At 39.4% G+C, this 18,181-nt stretch overlaps 1 protein-coding gene across 4 annotated transcripts in view; it reads left to right on the forward strand.

Annotated features, from left to right (window-relative positions):
• Positions 1 to 18,181, forward strand: part of LOC126473954 (protein pigeon) — a 500,491-nt gene that overhangs the window by 264,357 nt on the left and 217,953 nt on the right. For all 4 annotated transcript variants that reach the window (XM_050101320.1, XM_050101319.1, XM_050101322.1 and 1 more), the window contains exon 8: positions 363 to 534. In XM_050101320.1, the coding sequence (XP_049957277.1) occupies positions 363 to 534 (172 nt within the window). The remainder of the gene's footprint in view (positions 1 to 362; positions 535 to 18,181) is intronic.

Genomic DNA, 18,181 nt, shown 5'->3' on the forward strand with positions numbered 1-18,181 from the left:
AGTTACAGATTTGAATTTTTGCAGTATGTCTTGGTATCAATAAAATGATAATTTTGTATATATAGATTCTTTTTTGATTTGCTTCCTCTTCATTCCTCAATGGTGTGTTAAGTGTCTACACATGTGTCTAGCGACAGATACCAGTGCCATGAATGTTAACTTCTAGTAGTGTATTGTCAGTTGTAATGAAAATGTATTTTTGCGGTGACATAAGTTTATTTGTAACAATGTAAGCATCTTTTCTAAAAACTCATTGTGTATACTGTGTTTGTCTGAAGATTTACATTATGAGGCAAAGAGCATCTTTCCTAACTGTGTAATGGGTGAACAGTACCACTTAATAACTGTCTTATCCTTTCCAGCCTGTGAAGGCACCTGTACTGGACACTGGAAGTTCAGAAGAATTAATGGCAACTGTTCACTTTGCATATTCTGTCACACTCCTACATCATGGCAGTGTCATTCATTGTGTTGTACCTGGAATACTTTGGTCTCAGGCCCGCAGTATGAAACCTACTTTTATGTTACATGGGGGTATGTAAATGATTTTATACTTTAATTCCTAAAAATACAGTTAGTATGTATTGGAGCAAAAGAGATAAGTTCAGGCATATTACCTGTCTGAAAACTTTCTGAGTCAGTTAAATGCCCTTGCATCAATTATAAGAGTACATGTGAGAAAAAAAAGCATCTTTCAAATGGTTCTTATCTCTCTCTCTCTCTCTCTCTCTCTCTCTCTCTCTCTGTCTCTGTCTCTGTCTCTGTCTCTGTCACTCACTCACACACACACACACACACACACACACACACATACACCAACACCTACCTTTATCCATATCCATAATTTATTTTATGCTGTATGTCATCATAATAAAGTGTGTGTGAAGTCACTGTAACTATATTATGTATAGTGTAATTAGATAGATAAAAAATTGACTCACCAATCGATGGCAGAAAAAGACATGTACAAAGGCAATTACATTTTCAAGCTTTCGGAGCCAGTGACTCCTTCTTCTGGGAGAAGGGTTTAAGGGGAAGGGCCGGCCGGTGTGGCCGAGCGGTTCTGGGCGCTATAGTCTGGAACCGCGCAACCACTACGGTCGCAGGTTCGAATCCTGCCTCGGGCATGGATGTGTGTGATGTCCTTAGGTTAGTTAGGTAGTAGTTCTACGTTCTAGGGGACTGATGACCTCAGAAGTTAAGTCCCATAGTGCTCAGAGCTTTACGAACAAAAAGTCAGAAGTTGAAAATATTTTTAATAATCATTTTCTAAATGTTGTGGATATAGTAGGATCCAGGTGTTCATTAGAAGATGCTAGGCTGTTAATGGAAGAGGCCATACCTATGCAATTTGATACAATTGAAATCTCACCCACTTCTCCCTCTGAAATTAGGAAATTAATAAACTTGCTTAAAAGCAAAAACTCACATGGAATTGATGGCATTTCCAGCAAAATACTAAAAGCTTGTTCTCAACAGATAAGTAAGATTCTCAGCCACCTGTGTAATAGCTCTCTGGAACAGGGCATTTTCCCTGATAGACTGAAATATGCTATTGTTATACCTTTGCATAAAAAGGGGGATAGATCTGATGTCAACAATTACCGTCCAATCTCTCTTCTAACAGCTTTATCCAAAAAGTTTGAGAAAGTAATGTATTCAAGAATAGCTTCACATATCTGTAAAAATGAAGTACTAACAAAATGTCAGTTTGGTTTCCAGAAAGGTTTTTCAACAGAAAATGTCATATATGCTTTCACCAGTCAAATTTTGAATGATCTGAATAACCGAACACCACCCATTGGGATTTTTTGTGATCTCTCAAAGGCTTTTGATTGTGTAAATCATGAAATTCTGCTAGACAAGCTCAAGTATTGTGGCATGAGTGGGACAGTGCACAAATGGTTTAATTCGTACCTAACTGGAAGAGTGCAGAAAGTTGAAATAAGTAGTTCTCGTAACATGCAAAAATCAGCACATTCCTCAAACTGGGGAACTATCAAGAATGGGGTTCCACAAGGGTCAGTCTTGGGACCTTTGTTGTTCTTATTATATATTAATGACTTGCCATTCTATATTCATGAAGAGGCAAAGTTAGTTCTCTTTGCTGATGATACAAGTATAGTAATCACACCTGAGAAACAAAAATTAACTGATGAAATTGTCAATACTGTCTTTCAGAAAATTACTAAGTGGTTCCTTGTAAACGGACTCTCACTGAATTTTGATAAGACACAGTACATACAGTTCCGTACAGTGAATGGTATGACGCCATTAATAAATATAGACCTTAATCAGAAGCATATAGCTAAGGTAGAATATTCCAAATTTTTAGGTATGTCCATTGATGAGAGATTAAATTGGAAGAAACACATTGATGATCTGCTGAAACGTTTGAGTTCAGCTACTTATGCAATAAGGGTCATTGCAAATTTTGGTGATAAACATCTTAGTAAATTAGCTTACTACGCCTATTTTCACTCATTGCTTTCATATGGCATCATATTTTGGGGTAATTCATCACTGAGGAATAAAGTATTTATTGCACAAAAGCGTGTAATCAGAATAATAGCTGGAGTCCACCCAAGAGCATCCTGCAGACATTTATTTAAGGATCTAGGGATATTCACAGTAGCTTCTCAGTATATATACTCTCTTATGAAATTTGTTATTAACAACCAAACCCAATTCAAAAGTAATAGCAGTGTGCATAACTACAATACTAGGAGAACGGACGATCTTCACTATTCAAGATTAAATCTAACTTTGGCACAGAAAGGGGTGAATTATACGGGCACTAAAGTCTTTGGTCACTTACCAAATAGTATCAAAAGTCTGACAGATAACCAACAAGTATTTAAGAAGAAATTAAAAGAATTTCTGAATGACAACTCCTTCTACTCCATAGAGGAATTTTTAGATATAAATTAAGAAAAAAAAGAAAAAAAAAAAAAAAAAAAACAAAAATATTAAAAAAATAAAAATAAAAAATAAAGAAAAACAAAAAACACAAAAAAAATAAAGTTGTTATATTAACTTAAGTATGTTGTTAAATTAACCTAATTATGTCATGTATTGGAAAATTCGACTCATTCCACATCATTACGAAATATCGTATTCATGATCCATGGAACTAGTATTAATCTAATCTAATCTAGAGCCATTTGAACCATTTGAAGGGGAAGGGAGAGTGGTGAAGGAAAGGAACTGGTGAGGTTTATAAAATGAGGAGATTTCAGAAAAATTACTCAGAATGGTGGGTCAAGGAAGACTTACCAGACGGGATGTAAAGGAAAGACTGATTGTGGGAGACTGCACCGGATGAGATTTTAAAACCTAAGAGCTTAAAGGTGGGAGTTAGGGTAATATACAAGACAGAGATTATTGCCAAAACATTGTGCATAATTTAATAAGAGCAGAAAGATAAGTGCACATGATAGAGTTGGGGGCAAATGGAAAAATAGACAGGTCAGAAAATGAAAGATGTAGAAAATTGAAAGGGAATGAAGAAAGGAGTAGTTACGACTATAATTGCTGAGAGCAAAGAAATTAACCTGAATTAAGTCCAAGTGGTTGGCAAGAACCAAGGACATGTAACACCAGTTCCCACCTCCACAGTTCTGAGAAACTGGTGTCTGGGAGAAGAATGCATATGGCACATGTAGTGAAACAGGCACTGAGGTCATGAGTGTCATGCTGTAGAGCATGCTCTGCAACAGGAATTGTTGTTGCCAGTAAACACTCTCTGCCAATGCCTGCCATCCTAGCTGAAGACTTGATGGTAGTCATGGCAGTGTAAGAGATCAAACAGTGTTTGCATAATAGCTGGTGTAAAACATGTGTTGTTGTACAAGTGGCTCTCGCTTTCAAAGAATGTTATGCCAGTTACGGGGCTGGTATACGTGGTGGTAGGAGGGTACATAGGGCAAGTCTTGCAGTGGGGATGGTCATGGGGTAGGAGCCATTGGTATGGAAATGGAGCAGAAGGAGAATAGATTCTGATAAAGATATTGCAGAGATTGGGAGGGTGACAAAAAGCTGTTCTAGGTGTGGTGGGCAAAACGTTGGACAGAGTCCTAGCCTTGTCGAAGTAGCAGATTAATGCATTCGAGACCAGAATAATACTGAGTGACAAGAGGTGTTCTTGTAAGTTATTTTTTGGAGGCACGAGCAGTACCAGGATTAGATGTGATGGCCTGGGAAATCTACTTTTGAGCTAGGCTGGTGAGGTAATTATGTACTGTGAAGGCCAAGATGAGAATTGTGGTATACTGCTGCAAACAGTCTGCATTGTAACAAATATTTTTGCCTCAAATGCAAGGGCTTTATGGGAGGGAACATACAACGTGCAAAGGATGCCAAAATGTGAGTACTATTGTTGGTTAGTAGGTTTAATGTGAACAGAAGTGTGTAGTTAACCTTCGGTGAATATGAGGTCAATATTGAGGAAAGTGACATGGGATTCGAAATAGGACCATATGAAATTTAATGAGTAGAATGTATTTAGAGAGTCCAAGACTTTAACAGGTCAACCTTACCACGAATCCATAATGCAAAGATGTCATCAATATATCTAAACAAAGCCAGTGGGTGGAGGCTTATTCCAGGAAAGCTCTCTGCAAGCAATCCATGAACAGGTTGGCATAGGAAGGAGCCATCATGGTTCCCATGGCTGTGCTCCTAATCTGTTTGTATGTCTACCTCTCAAAGGTAGAGTTGATTACATCTGGACTCTTTGGTGTGACATCATGTGTACTGGACTGCTGTTAAAGTTGCTTGTGAATATTTTGTAAAGTTTTAGTCTTCAGTTACTTATTCTAAAGTTTATTTGTGTTAACATTAGCTGTAAAAGTAGCTTATTAGTGTATTTTCATTTATCTCAGTCTTCCTTTCTGTGTTATTGATTCGAGTGGTCTGGTATTTGTGAGTGTGCTTACATTGTTCATCCAAGTCCCAGGACTCAGTGGTATGCTTACATTTTGTGGTGTGGAGTTGCAGCTGTAGCGGTTCTAAACATAAGTGCTGTCGAAGTGCTGTATTCGAATATTGAATTTAGTAGTTTTCAATCGTTCATCCAAATATTAGCAGTAACATTTCGCGGTGTGCAGTTGCAGCTGGAATGGTTCTTCATTTAAGTTCTGACAAAGTTGTTTGTGCACTGTTATGTAGTTATTAAATTTAGTAGTTTTCAATGGTTCCTCATGCTGTTTGTGGCAAAATAACAGTTTAATAAACTTTTGGAAATATTTGCCCACTGTGTTTTTTAGTGTTGTCTGTGTGTTGAAGTCATTTAGTAAATTTTGTGTGGTAATTTTCAGCAAATGCTTCTTATTGTTTCTACTGAAATACTTCAGTAAAATTTTCATTCACTATTTTAATTTCATTGAGTCTTCCAGGGGCCATTTGAATTTTAGTTAACAAATTGTATGAAGTTTTGGTGGTATTGGTATTAGTTGGGGTTTAGTAGTTAGATTAGATTAGATTAGATTAGATTAATACTTGTTCCATAGATCATGAATAAGACACTTCGTAATGATGTGGAACGTGTCAGGTTAATAAAAGATGTCTGTACAAGTTATTACATTACACAAAATATTGCATGACACTAATGTTTAAGTAGTTTTTTTTTCCCTTAATTTATATCTAAAAATTCAGCCAATGAGTAGAAGGAGTTGTCATCTAGAAATTCTTTTAATTTATTTTTAAATGTTGGTTGGCTATCTGTCAGGCTTTTGATGCTGTTTGGTAGGTGACCAAAGACTTTTGTGGCAGCATAATTTACCCCTTTCTGTGCCAAAGTCAGATTTAACCCTGCATAGTGAAGATCATCCTTTCTCCTGGTGTTATAGCTATGCACACTGCTATTACTTTTGAACTAGGTTTGATTATTAACAACAAATTTCATAAGTGAATATATATACTGTGAGGTTACTGTGAAGATCCCTAGGTCCTTAAGTAGATGTCTGCAGGATGACCGTGGGTGGGCTCCAGCAATTATTCTGATTACACGTTTTTGAGCAATGAATACTTTTCTACTCAACGATGAATTACCCCAGAATATGATGCCATACGAAAGCAGTGAATGAAAGTAGGCATAGTAAGCTAATTTACTGAGATTTGTATCACCAAAATTTGCAATAACCCTAATAGCATACATAGCTGAGCTCAGACGTTTCAACAGACCATCAAAGTGTTGCTTCCAGTTTAACCTCTCATCAATGGGCACACCTAAAAATTTTGAATATTCTACCTTAGCTACAGACTTCTGTTCAAAGTCTATATTTATTACTGGAGTTGTGCCATTTGCTGTACGGAACTGTATATATTGTGTTTTATCAAAATTTAAAGAGAGTCCATTTGCTGAGAACCACTTAATAATTTTGTGAAAAACATCATTTACAATTACATCACTTAGTTCTTGGTTTTTGGATGGTATTACTATACTTGTATCATCAGCAAAAAGAACTAACTTTGCATCTTCATCAATGTGGAATGGTAAGTCATTAATGTATATCAAGAACAGTAAAGGACCTAAGACCGAACCCTGTGGGACCCTGTACTTGATAACCCCCCAGTTTGAGGAAGCAGCTGTTGTTTTAACATTACATAAACCACTTATTTCAACTTTCTGCATTCTTCCAGTTAAGCATGAATTAAACCATTTGTGCACTGCCCCCCTCAAACCATAATGATGTAGCTTATCTAAAAGAATTCCATGATTTACACAGTCAAAGGCCTTTGAGAGATCACAAAAAATACCAATGGGTAGTATTAATAAAAGTTGTTGCTTTCTTAGTAGAGAGAGAATTTGGAGATCACTATTGTTAGTTCTTTAAATAGCTGTTGTAATTGAATGTAGGTAACACAGATGTTTAGTTTTTTCAGTAACTGTTAAAATTTTACTATTAGTGAGAAGTGTGGACTTTATCGTAGGCTTGCGAGTAGTGGGTTACAGTGTGGTATTTGTTCAAAGTATTTTCATTATGGGGAATACAGTGGGGAGGCCAGTGGGCACTCTAGTGAGGTCCTCTCCTGAGAATGCAGAATCTGTAGCCGAAATAAGCTGATAGAGGAGCAGGAGCTTAAGATCTGTGCCATTCAGGTGCAGTTACAAGATGCAAAGGAGGAATTAGATAGGTTGAAGAGGGTGAAGGGTGCTGGAGAATGGGAACTGGCAGTTGGTAAGAATGCAGCTAGGAGAAGGAGATATTCAAACAGTTGTACTTTGCGTGTATGCAACGGATAGGAAACCTAAGTCAGTTGCAAATGCTAACAGAAAGAAGAAGGTTCTGCTGCAAGGTAGTTCGCTTGGTAGAGGTGTGGGCCAGCAGTTGCAGGAAGTATTGAGGACTGAGTACCAGGTCACCAGCATTGTGAAGCCTAGTGCAGAGTTGGCTCAGGTGACTGACAGCATAGGAGAGTTATGTAGGAATTTTCCAAAAGAGGATCAGGTAGTGATAGTGGGTGGAGCAGGGAACGGTCTTGGTAGGGACAGGGAATATGATGTAGATGGTGACCTGGTAAAGATAGCTACTCACACTGGTGGCACTAATGTGCACTTCATGCAATTGTTTCAACACCATGAGCCCTCATCTAACTGCTGCTGGTAGGCCTGTTAACAGGGGGATGGAGAAGGGAGGAGGAGGAGATAAGTGTTTAACATCCCGTCGACAATGAGGTCATTAGAGATGGAGCACAAGTCGGATGAGAGAAGGATGGGGAAGGAAATCGGCCATGCCCTTTCAAAGGAACCATCCCGGCATTTGCCTGAAATAATTTATGAGAATCATGGAAACTCTTAATCAGGATGGCCAGAGACGGCTTTGAACTGCCATCCTGAATGCGAGTCCAGTGTGCTAACCACTGCACCACCTCGCTTGGTATGGGGCTGGAGAAGGCACTGATGGCAGAGGGCATGGCTGACATTGCGGTGATGTCAGTTGACTCTATCAATACATTGGGTTTCACTAGGTATGGCCTGCACTTCAATAGGTATGGGAAGGAGAGGCTGGAAAAGCTTATAGGCGACATTGTAGTGGGTGGTGGTTTCATCACTCATGGGAAAATTCCTGCAGTAGTTGGTGTTAGAGCTGCACCTTTTTTAGACCGAAGTCAGCTGATAGGTATACCTGTGTAAAGGAAGTCCCTCTAACAAAGGAATCACTTTCAGAGGTGGTCAGTTACCCAAGAAGGGAAGGAATTAGCATATTTCAGCAATATATAAAAGGTATAAGAGATAAAGTTAGTGAACTGCTTATAGATGTTGACTTTGACCTTATTGGTTTATTGGAGCACCACTTAAATAATTTGACAGTTCAGAGGCTTCCTTTACCAGAATACATATTACCTGGCTGTTTTTGAAGGAGTTCTTTGCAGAGTGGGGGAGTGGCCATTTACGAAAAAACAGTATTCCATTTGAGTCTGTAGACATATCACGACACTGCACTGAACAGGTATTTGAATCTTGTGCAGGGGCAGTTGAATTTAGTGAAACTAAACTTCTAATTGTTGTTGGTAATAGGTCCCGTAACTCTGACTTCAGAGCATTTCTGCTCAAGCTAGAGAGGGTTCTTGGTTCACTTTATAGGAAGACCAAAAATTAGTTATATTTGGTGACTTCAGTATTAATTTTGTATGTGATTGTGCAAGGAAACATATGTTGGTAGATCTCCTAATCTCATATGATCTGATGCATACTGTGTTTTTTATCCAACCAGAGTGCAGGGGAACAGTAGCACAACTATAGACAATATTTTTATTCATTCTTCATTACTAGGTGGGCATTCTGTTAATAAATGGGTGAATGGCCTTTCAGACCATGATGCACAAATTTTAACACAAAAAGGCTTTTTTACTCAAACAAATGTTATATGTAGTTACAAAATATGTAGAACAACTAATCCAATAACAATAGAGAATATTTTAAACCTCACTAAAGAACAAGAGTGGCAGGATTTTTATAGTTCTGATGAAATAGAAGGCAAATATAATGCTTTCCACAACACATTTCTCATGCTCTTTGAGAGTTTATTTCTTTTAGAACATTCTAAACAGGGTACTAGTAGTAAAAGGCAGTGTGGGTGGGTGACTAGTGGGATAAGGATATCACGTAGAACAAAGTGGAGATTATATCAAAATGTTTGAAGTAGTCAAATCAATCTACAGTAGCCCATTACAAACTATGTTGTAAGGTGCTTAAAATGATATTAGGAAGGCAAAATGTAAGTGGTATGCAAATAGAATAGCTAATTCACAGGATAAAATTAAAACTGTATGGTCAGTTGTGAAGGAAGTGTCTGGTCAACAGCACAAGGTGATTGATATAAAGTCAGTTCGCAGTAAAAATATTGCTGTTACTGATAAGTCAGATATATGTGCAGTATTTAACAATCATTTTTGAGCATTGCTGGTGAATGAAATAATAGCTTAGTTTCTACAGGGAATCATGTAACACCGTTTCCTGAATGATTTAATTACTCAGTAGTAAAACTGCTTTATAAAAATGGAGGAAGGGGTACTGTAGACAATTTGGACCTATTTCTATGCCATCAGTGCTGAAGTTATTGAAAAGGCTTTGTATGTAAGGGTAATTGTTCATTTTGTATCACATAATTTGCTATCAAATGCACAGTTCAGCTTCGGAAGTGGTTTAACAACTGAAAATGCTATATTCTCTTTTCTCTGTGAGGTACTGGATGGATTAAACAAAAGGTTTTTGCTTTAACTAAGGCATTTGATTGTGTTGATCACAAAATATTTCTCCAAAAGTAGGACCATTATGGAATACGGAGAGTAACTCGCAATTACTTTACCTTTTACTTTAACCACAGACAGCAAAAGGTCATTATTCACAGGATTGAGAATGGCTGTGGTGTGGGGGATATTTCTGGCTCAGAATGGGCAGTTTGGGCAATAAGTGTGTGTGTGTGTGTGTGTGTGTGTGTGTGTGTGTGTATTCTTTACTGTTGTTTCTTGTTATTAATATGAGTAGCAGCTTACACTCTATTAATGTTGTTGTTGTTGTTGCTGTTGTGGTCTTCAGTCCAGAGACTGGTTTGATGCAGCTCTTCATGCTACTCTATCCTGTGAAAGCTGCTTCATCTCCCAGTACCTACTGCAACCTACATCCTTCTGAATCTTATTAGTGTATTCATCTCTTGGTCTCCCTCTACGATTCTTACCCTCCATGCTGCCCTCCAATACCAAATTGGTGATCCCTTGATGCCTCAGAACATGTCCAACTAATCGATCCCTTCTTCTAGTCAAATTGTGCTACAAATTTCTCTTCTCCCCAGTTCTATTCAATGCCTCCTCATTAGTTATGTGATCTACCAATCTAATCTTCAGCATTCTTCTGTAGCACCACATTTCGAAAGCTTCTATTCTCTTCTTGTCCAAACTATTTATCATCCATGTTTCACTTCCATACATGGCTACACTCCATACAAATACTTTCAGAAACGTCTTCCTTAAATGTATGTTAACAAATTTCTCTTCTTCAGAAACGCTTTCCTTGCCATTGCCAGTCTACATTTTATATCCTCTCTACTTCGACCGTCATCAGTTATTTTGCTCCCCAAATAGCAAAACTCCTTTACTACTTTAAGTGTCTCATTTCCTAATATAATTCCCTCAGCATCACCTGACTTAATTCGACTACATTCCATTATCTTCATTTGCTTTTGTTGATGTTCATCTTATATCCTCCTTTCAAGACACTGTCCATTCCATTCAACTGTTCTTCCACATCCTTTGCAGTCTCTGATAGAATTACAATGTCATCAGTAAACCTCAACGTTTTTATTTCTTTCCATGGATTTTAATGCCTACTGTGAATTTTTCTTTTGTTTCTTTTACTGCTTGCTCAATATACAGATTGAATAACATTGGGGATAGGCTACAACCCTGTCTCACTCCCTTCCCAACCACTGCTTCCCTGTCATGCCCTTTGACTCTTATAACTGCCACCTGGTTTCTGTACAAACTGTAAATAGCTTTTCACTCCCTGTATTTGGCCCCTGCCACCTTCAGAATTTGAAAGAGAGTATTCCAGTCAACATTGTCAAAAGCTTTCTCTAAGTCTACAAATGCTAAAAACGTAGGTTTGCCTTTCCTTAATCTATCTTTGAAGATAAAGTCATAGGTTCAGTATTGCCTCATGTGTTTCAACATTTCTACGGAATCCAGACTGATCTTCCCTAAGGTCGGTTACTACCAGTATTTCCATTTGTCTGTAAATAATTTGTGGTAGTATTTTGCAGCTGTGACTTATTAAACTGATAGCTCAGTAATTTTCACATCTGTCAACACCTGCTTTCTTTGGGATTGGAATTATTATATTCTTCTTGTAGCCTGAGGGTATTTCACCTGTCTCATACATTTTGCTCACAAGATGGTAGAGTTTTTTCGGGGCTGGTTCTCCCAAGGCTGTCAGTAGTTCTAATGGAATGTTGTCTACTCCAGGGACCTTGTTTTGACTTAGTCTTTCAGCGCTCTGCCAAACTCTTCACACAGTATCATATCTCCCATTTCATCTTCATCTACATCCTCTTCGATTCCATAATATTGTCCTTAAGTGCATTGCCCTTGTATAGACCCTCTACAGGGTGTTACAAAAAGGTACGGCCAAACTTTCAGGAAACATTCCTGACACACAAAGAAAGAAAATATGTTATGTGGACATGTGCCCAGAAACGCTTACTTTCCATGTTAGAGCTCATTTTATTAATTCTCTTCAAATCACCTTAATCATGGAATGGAAAAACACAGCAACAGAACGTACCAGCGTGACTTCAAACACTTTGTTACAGGAAATGTTCAAAATGTCCTCCGCTAGCGAGGATACGTGCATCCACCCTCCGTCGCATGGAATCCCTGATGCCCTGGAGAATGGTGTATTGTATCACAGCCATCCACAATACGAGCACGAAGAGTCTCTACATTTGGTACTGGGGTTGCGTAGACAAGAGCTTTCAAATGCCCACATAAATGAAAGTCAAGAGGGTTGAGGTCAGGAGAGCGTGGAGGCCATGGAATTGGTCCGCCTCTACCAATCCATCAGTCACCGAATCTGTTGTTGAGAAGTGTATGAACACTTTGACTGAAATGTGCAGGAGCTCCATCGTGCATGAACCACATGTTGTGTCGTACTTGTAAAGGCACATGTTCTAGCAGCACAGGTAGAGTATCCCGTATGAAATCATGATAACGTGGTCCATTGAACGTAGGTGGAAGAACATGGGGCCCAATCAAGACATCACCAACAATGTCTGCCCAAACGCTCACAGAAAATCTGTGTTGATGACGTGATTGCACAATTGCGTGCGGATTCTCATCAGCCCACACATGTTGATTGTGAAAATTTACAATTTGATCACGTTGGAATGAAGCCTCATCCGTAAAGAGAACATTTGCACTGAAATGAGGATTGACACATTGTTGGATGAACCATTCGCCGAAGTGTACCCGTGGAGGCCAATCAGCTGCTGATCGTGCCTGCACACCCTGTACATGGTACGGAAACAACTGGTTCTCCCGTAGCACTCTCCATACAGTGACGTGGTCAACGTTACCTTGTACAGCAGCAACTTCTCTGACGCTCACATTAGGGTTATCGTCAACTGCACGAAGAATTGCCTCATCCATTGCAGGTGTCCTCGTCGTTCTAGGTCTTCCCCAGTCGCGAGTCATAGGCTGGAATGCTCCCTAAGATGCCGATCAATTGCTTCGAACGTCTTCCTGTCGGGACACCTTCGTTCTGGAAATCCGTCTCGATACAAACATACCGCGCCACGGCTATTCTCCCGTGCTAATCCATACATCAAATGGGCATCTGCCAACTCCGCATTTGTAAACATTGCACTGACTGCGAAACCACGTTCGTGATGAACACTAATCTGTTGATGCTACGTACTGATGTGCTTGATGCTAATACTGTAGAGCAATGAGTCGCATGTCAACACAAGCACCAAAGTCAACATTACCTTCCTTCAATTGGGCCAACTGGCGGTGAATCGAGGAAGTACAGTACATACCGACGAAATTAAAATCAGCTCTAACATGGAAATTAAGCGTTTCCGGACACATATTCACATAACATCTTTTCTTTATTTGTGTGTGAGGAATGTTTCCTGAAAGTTTGGCTGTACCTTTTTATAACACCCTGTATATACTCCTTCCACCTTTCTGCTTTCCCTTCTTTGCTTAGAACTGGGTTTCCATCTGAGATCTTGATATTCATACAAGGGTTCTCTTTTCTCCAAAGGTCTCTTTAATTTTCCTGTAGGCATTATCTATCTTACCCCTACTGAGAAATGCCTCTACATCCTTACATTTGTCCTCCAGCCATCCCTGCTTAGCCATTTTGCACTTCCTGTCAATCTCATTTTTGAGACGTCTGTATTCCTTTTGGCCTGCTTCATTTACTGCATTTTTGTATTTTCTCCTTTCGTCAATTAAGTTCAATATTTCTTCTGTTACCCAAGGATTTCTACTAGCCCTCGTCTTTTTACCTACTTGATCCTCTGCTGCCTTCACTACTTCATTCCTCAGAGCTACCCATTCTTCTTCTACTGTACTTCTTTCCACCATTCCTGTCAATTGTTCCCTTATGCTCTCCCTGAAACTCTGTACAACCTCTGGTTCTTTTAGTTTATCCAGGTCCCATCTCCTTAAATTACCACCTTTTTGCAGTTTCTTCAGTTTTAATCTACAGTTCCTAACCAATAGATTGTGGTCAGAGTCCACATCTGCCTCTGGAAATGTCTTAAAATTTAAAACCTGGTTCCTAAATCTCTGTCTTACCATTATATAATCTATTTTATACCTTTTAGTATCTCCAGGGTTCTCCCATGTATACAACCTTCTTTCATGATTCTTGAACCAAGTGTTAGCTATGATTAAGTTATGCTCTGTGCAAAATTCTACCAGACAGCTTCATCTTTCCTTTATTACCCCCATTCCTTATTCACCTATTACGTTTCCTTCTCTTCCTTTTGCTACTATCGAATTCCAGTCACCCATGACTATTAAATTTTCGTCTCCCTTCACTATCTGAATAATTTCTTTTATCTCATCATACATTTCATCAATCTCTTCATCATCTGCGGAGCTACTAGGCATATAAACTTGAACTACTGTGGTAGGTGTGGGCTTCATGTCTATATTGGCCACAATAATGCATTCACTATGCTGTTTGTAGTAGCTTACCCTCATTCCTATTTTTTATTCATTATTAAACCTACTCCTGCATTACCCCTACTTGATATTGCATTTATAACCCTGTAGTCACCTGACTAGAAGTCTTGTTCCTCCCGTCACTGAACTTCACTAATTGACACAATATCTAACTTTAACCTATCCATTTCCCTTTTTAAATTTTCTAACCTCCCCCCATGAACCATGGACCTTGCCGTTGGTGGGGAGGCTTGCGTGCCTCAGCGATACAGGTGGCCGTACCGTAGGTGCAACCACAACGGAGGGGTATCTGTTGAGAGACCAGACAAACATGTGGTTCCTGAAGAGGGGCAGCAGCCTTTTCAGTAGTTGCAGGGGCAACAGTCTGGATGATTGACTGATCTGGCCTTGTAACATTAACCAAATCGGCCTTGCTGTGCTGGTACTGCAAACGGCTGAAAGCAAGGGGAAACTACAGCCGTAATTTTTCCCGAGGACATGCAGCTTTACTGTATGATTAAATGATGATGGCGTCCTCTTGGGTAAAATATTCCGGAGGTAAAATAGTCCCCCATTTGGATCTCAGGGCGGGGACTACTCAAGAGGACGTCGTTATAAGGAGAAAGAAACCTGGCATTCTACGGATCGGAGCGTGGAATGTCAGATCCCTTAATCAGGCAGGTAGGTTAGAAAATTTAAAAAGGGAAATGGATAGGTTAAAGTTAGATATAGTGGGAATTAGTGAAGTTCGGTGGCAGGAGGAACAAGACTTTTGGTCAGGTGGTTACAGGGTTATAAATACAAAATCAAATAGGGGTAATGCAGGAGTAGGTTTAATAATGAATAAAAAAAATGGGAGTGCAGGTTAGCTACTACAAACAGCATAGTGAATGCATTATTGTGGCCAAGATAGACACAAAGCCCATGCCTACTACAGTAGTACAAGTTTATATGCCAACTAGCTCTGCAGATGACGAAGAAATTGATGAAGTGTATGACGAGATAAAAGAAATTATTCAGGTAGTGAAGGGAGACGAAAATTTAATAGTCATAGGTGACTGGAATTCGTCAGTAGGAAAAGGGAGAGAAGGAAACATAGTAGGTGAATATGGATTGGGTGGAAGAAATGAAAGAGGAAGCCGCCTTGTAGAATTTTGCACAGAGCATAACTTAATCGTAGCTAACACTTGGTTCAAGAATCATGAAAGAAGGTTGTATACCTGGAAGAATCCTGGAGATACTAAAAGGTATCAGATAGATTACATAATGGTAAGACAGAGATTTAGGAACCAGGTTTTAAATTGTAAGACATTTCCAGGGGCAGATGTGGATTCTGACCACAATCTATTGGTTATGAACTGCAGATTGAAACTGAAGAAACTGCAAAAAGGCGGGAATTTAAGGAGATGGGACCTGGATAAATTGAAAGAACCAGAGGTTGTAGAGAGTTTCAGGGAGAGCATAAGGGAACAATTGACAGGAATGGGGGAAAGAAATACAGTAGAAGAAGAATGGGTAGCTCTGAGGGATGAAGTAGGGAATGCAGCAGAGGATGAAGTAGGTAAAAAGACGAGGGCTAATAGAAATCCTTGGGTAACAGAAGAAATATTGAATTTAATTGATGAAAGGAGAAAATATAAAAATGCAGTAAATGAAGCAGGCAAAAAGGAATACAAACGTCTCAAAAATGAGATCGACAGGAAGTGCAAAATGGCTAAGCAGGGATGGCTAGAGGACAAATGTAAGGATGTAGAGGCATTTCTCACTAGGGGTAAGATAGATACTGCCTACAGGAAAATTAAAGAGACCTTTGGAGAGAAGGGAACCACTTGTATGAATATCAAGAGCTCAGATGGCAACCCAGTTCTAAGCAAAGAAGGGAAGGCAGAGAGGTGGAAGGAGTATATAGAGGGTTTATACAAGGGCGATGTACTTGAGGACAATATTATGGAAATGGAAGAGGATGTAGATGAAGATGAAATGGGAGATAAGATACTGAGTGAAGAGTTCGACAGATCACTGAAAGACCTGAGTCGAAACAAGGCCCTAGGAGTAGACAACATTCCATTAGAACTACTGATCTCTTTGGGAGAGCCAGTCTTGACAAAACTCTACCATCTGGTGAGCAAGATGTATGAGACAGGCGAAATACCCACAGACTTCAAGAAGAATATAATAATTCCAATCCCAAAGAAAACAGGTGTTGACAGATGTGAAAATTACCGAACTATCAGTTTAATAAGTCACAGCTGCAAAATACTAACGCGAATTCTTTACAGACGAATGGAAAAACTGGTAGAAGCGGACCTCGGGGAAGATCAGTTTGGATTCCGTAGAAATGTAGGAACACGTGAAGCAATACTAACCTTACGACTTATCTTAGAAGAAAGATTAAGAAAAGGGAAACCTTAGTTTCTAGCATTTGTAGACTTAGAGAAAGCTTTTGACAACGTTAACTGGAATACTCTCTTTCAAATTCTGAAGGTGGCAGGGGTAAAATATAGGGAGCGAAAGGCTATTTACAATTTGTACAGAAACCAGATGGCAGTTATAAGAGTCGAGGGGTATGAGAGGGAAGCAGTGGTTGGGAAAGGAGTGAGACATGGTTGTAGCCTCTCCCCGATGTTATTCAATCTGTATATTGAGCAAGCAGTAAAGGAAACAAAAGAAAAATTCGGAGTAGGTATTAAAATTCATGGAGAAGAAGTATAAACTTGGAGGTTCGCCGATGACATTGTAATTCTGTCAGAGACAGCAAAGGACTTGGAAGAGCAGTTGAACGGAATGGACAGTGTCTTGAAAGGAGGATATAAGATGAACATCAACAAAAGCGAAACGAGGATAATGGAATGTAGTCAAATTAAATCGGGTGATGCTGAGGGGATTGGATTAGGAAATGAGACACTTAAAGTAGTAAAGGAGTTTTGCTATTTAGGCAGTAAAATAACTGATGATGGTCGAAGTAGAGAGGATATAAAATGTAGACTGGCAATGGCAAGGAAATCGTTTCTGAAGAAGAGAAATTTGTTAACATCGAGTATAGATTTAAGTGTCAGGAAGTCGTTTCTGAAGTATTTGTATGGAGTGTAGCCATGTATGGAAGTGAAACATGGACGATAACCAGTTTGGACAAGAAGAGAATAGAAGCTTTTGAAATGTGGTGCTACAGAGAATGGCGAAGATAAGGTGGGTAGATCACGTAACTAATGAGGAGGTATTGAATAGGATTGGGGAGAAAAGAAGTTTGTGGCACAACTTGACTAGAAGAAGGGATCGGTTGGTAGGACATGTTTTGAGAAATCAAGAGATCACAAATTTAGCATTGGAGGGCAGCGTGGAGGGTAAAAATCGTAGAGGGAGACCAAGAGATGAATACACTAAGCAGAAGGATGTAGGTTGCAGTAGGTACTGGGAGATGAAGAAGCTTGCACAGGATAGAGTTGCATGGAGAGCTGCATCAAACCAGTCTCAGGACTGAAGACCACAACAACAACAACAACAACCTACGTGCCCGATTAAGGGATCTGACATTCCACATTTCTGATAACGACGTCCTCCTGAGTAGTTCCCACCCAGAGATCTGAGTGGGGGACTATTTTACCTCCGGAATATTTTACCCAAGAGGATGCCATCATCATTTAACCATACAGTAAAGCTGCATGCCCTCAGGAAAAATTACGTCTGTAGTCCCCCTTGCTTTCAACCATTCGCAGTAGCAGCACAGCAAGGACGTTTTGGTTAGTGTTACAAGGCCAGATCAGTCAATCATCCAGACTGTTGACCCTATAACTACTGAAAAGGCTGCTGCCCCTTTCCAGGAACCACATGTTTGTCTGGCCTCTCAACAAATACCCCTCTGTTGTGGTTGCACCTACAATACAGCTATCTGTATTGCTGAGGCACGCAAGCCTCCCCACCAGTGGCAAGGTTGATGGTTCATGGGGGGCACTCAGTTAATACTATGCAGAAATCCGGTCTGCATTTAGATTGCACTTCCTTGATTCTT

The sequence above is a fragment of the Schistocerca serialis genome, chromosome 4 (genome assembly GCF_023864345.2).
Source record: "Schistocerca serialis cubense isolate TAMUIC-IGC-003099 chromosome 4, iqSchSeri2.2, whole genome shotgun sequence".
In the NCBI taxonomy this organism is placed as follows: domain Eukaryota; kingdom Metazoa; phylum Arthropoda; class Insecta; order Orthoptera; family Acrididae; genus Schistocerca; species Schistocerca serialis.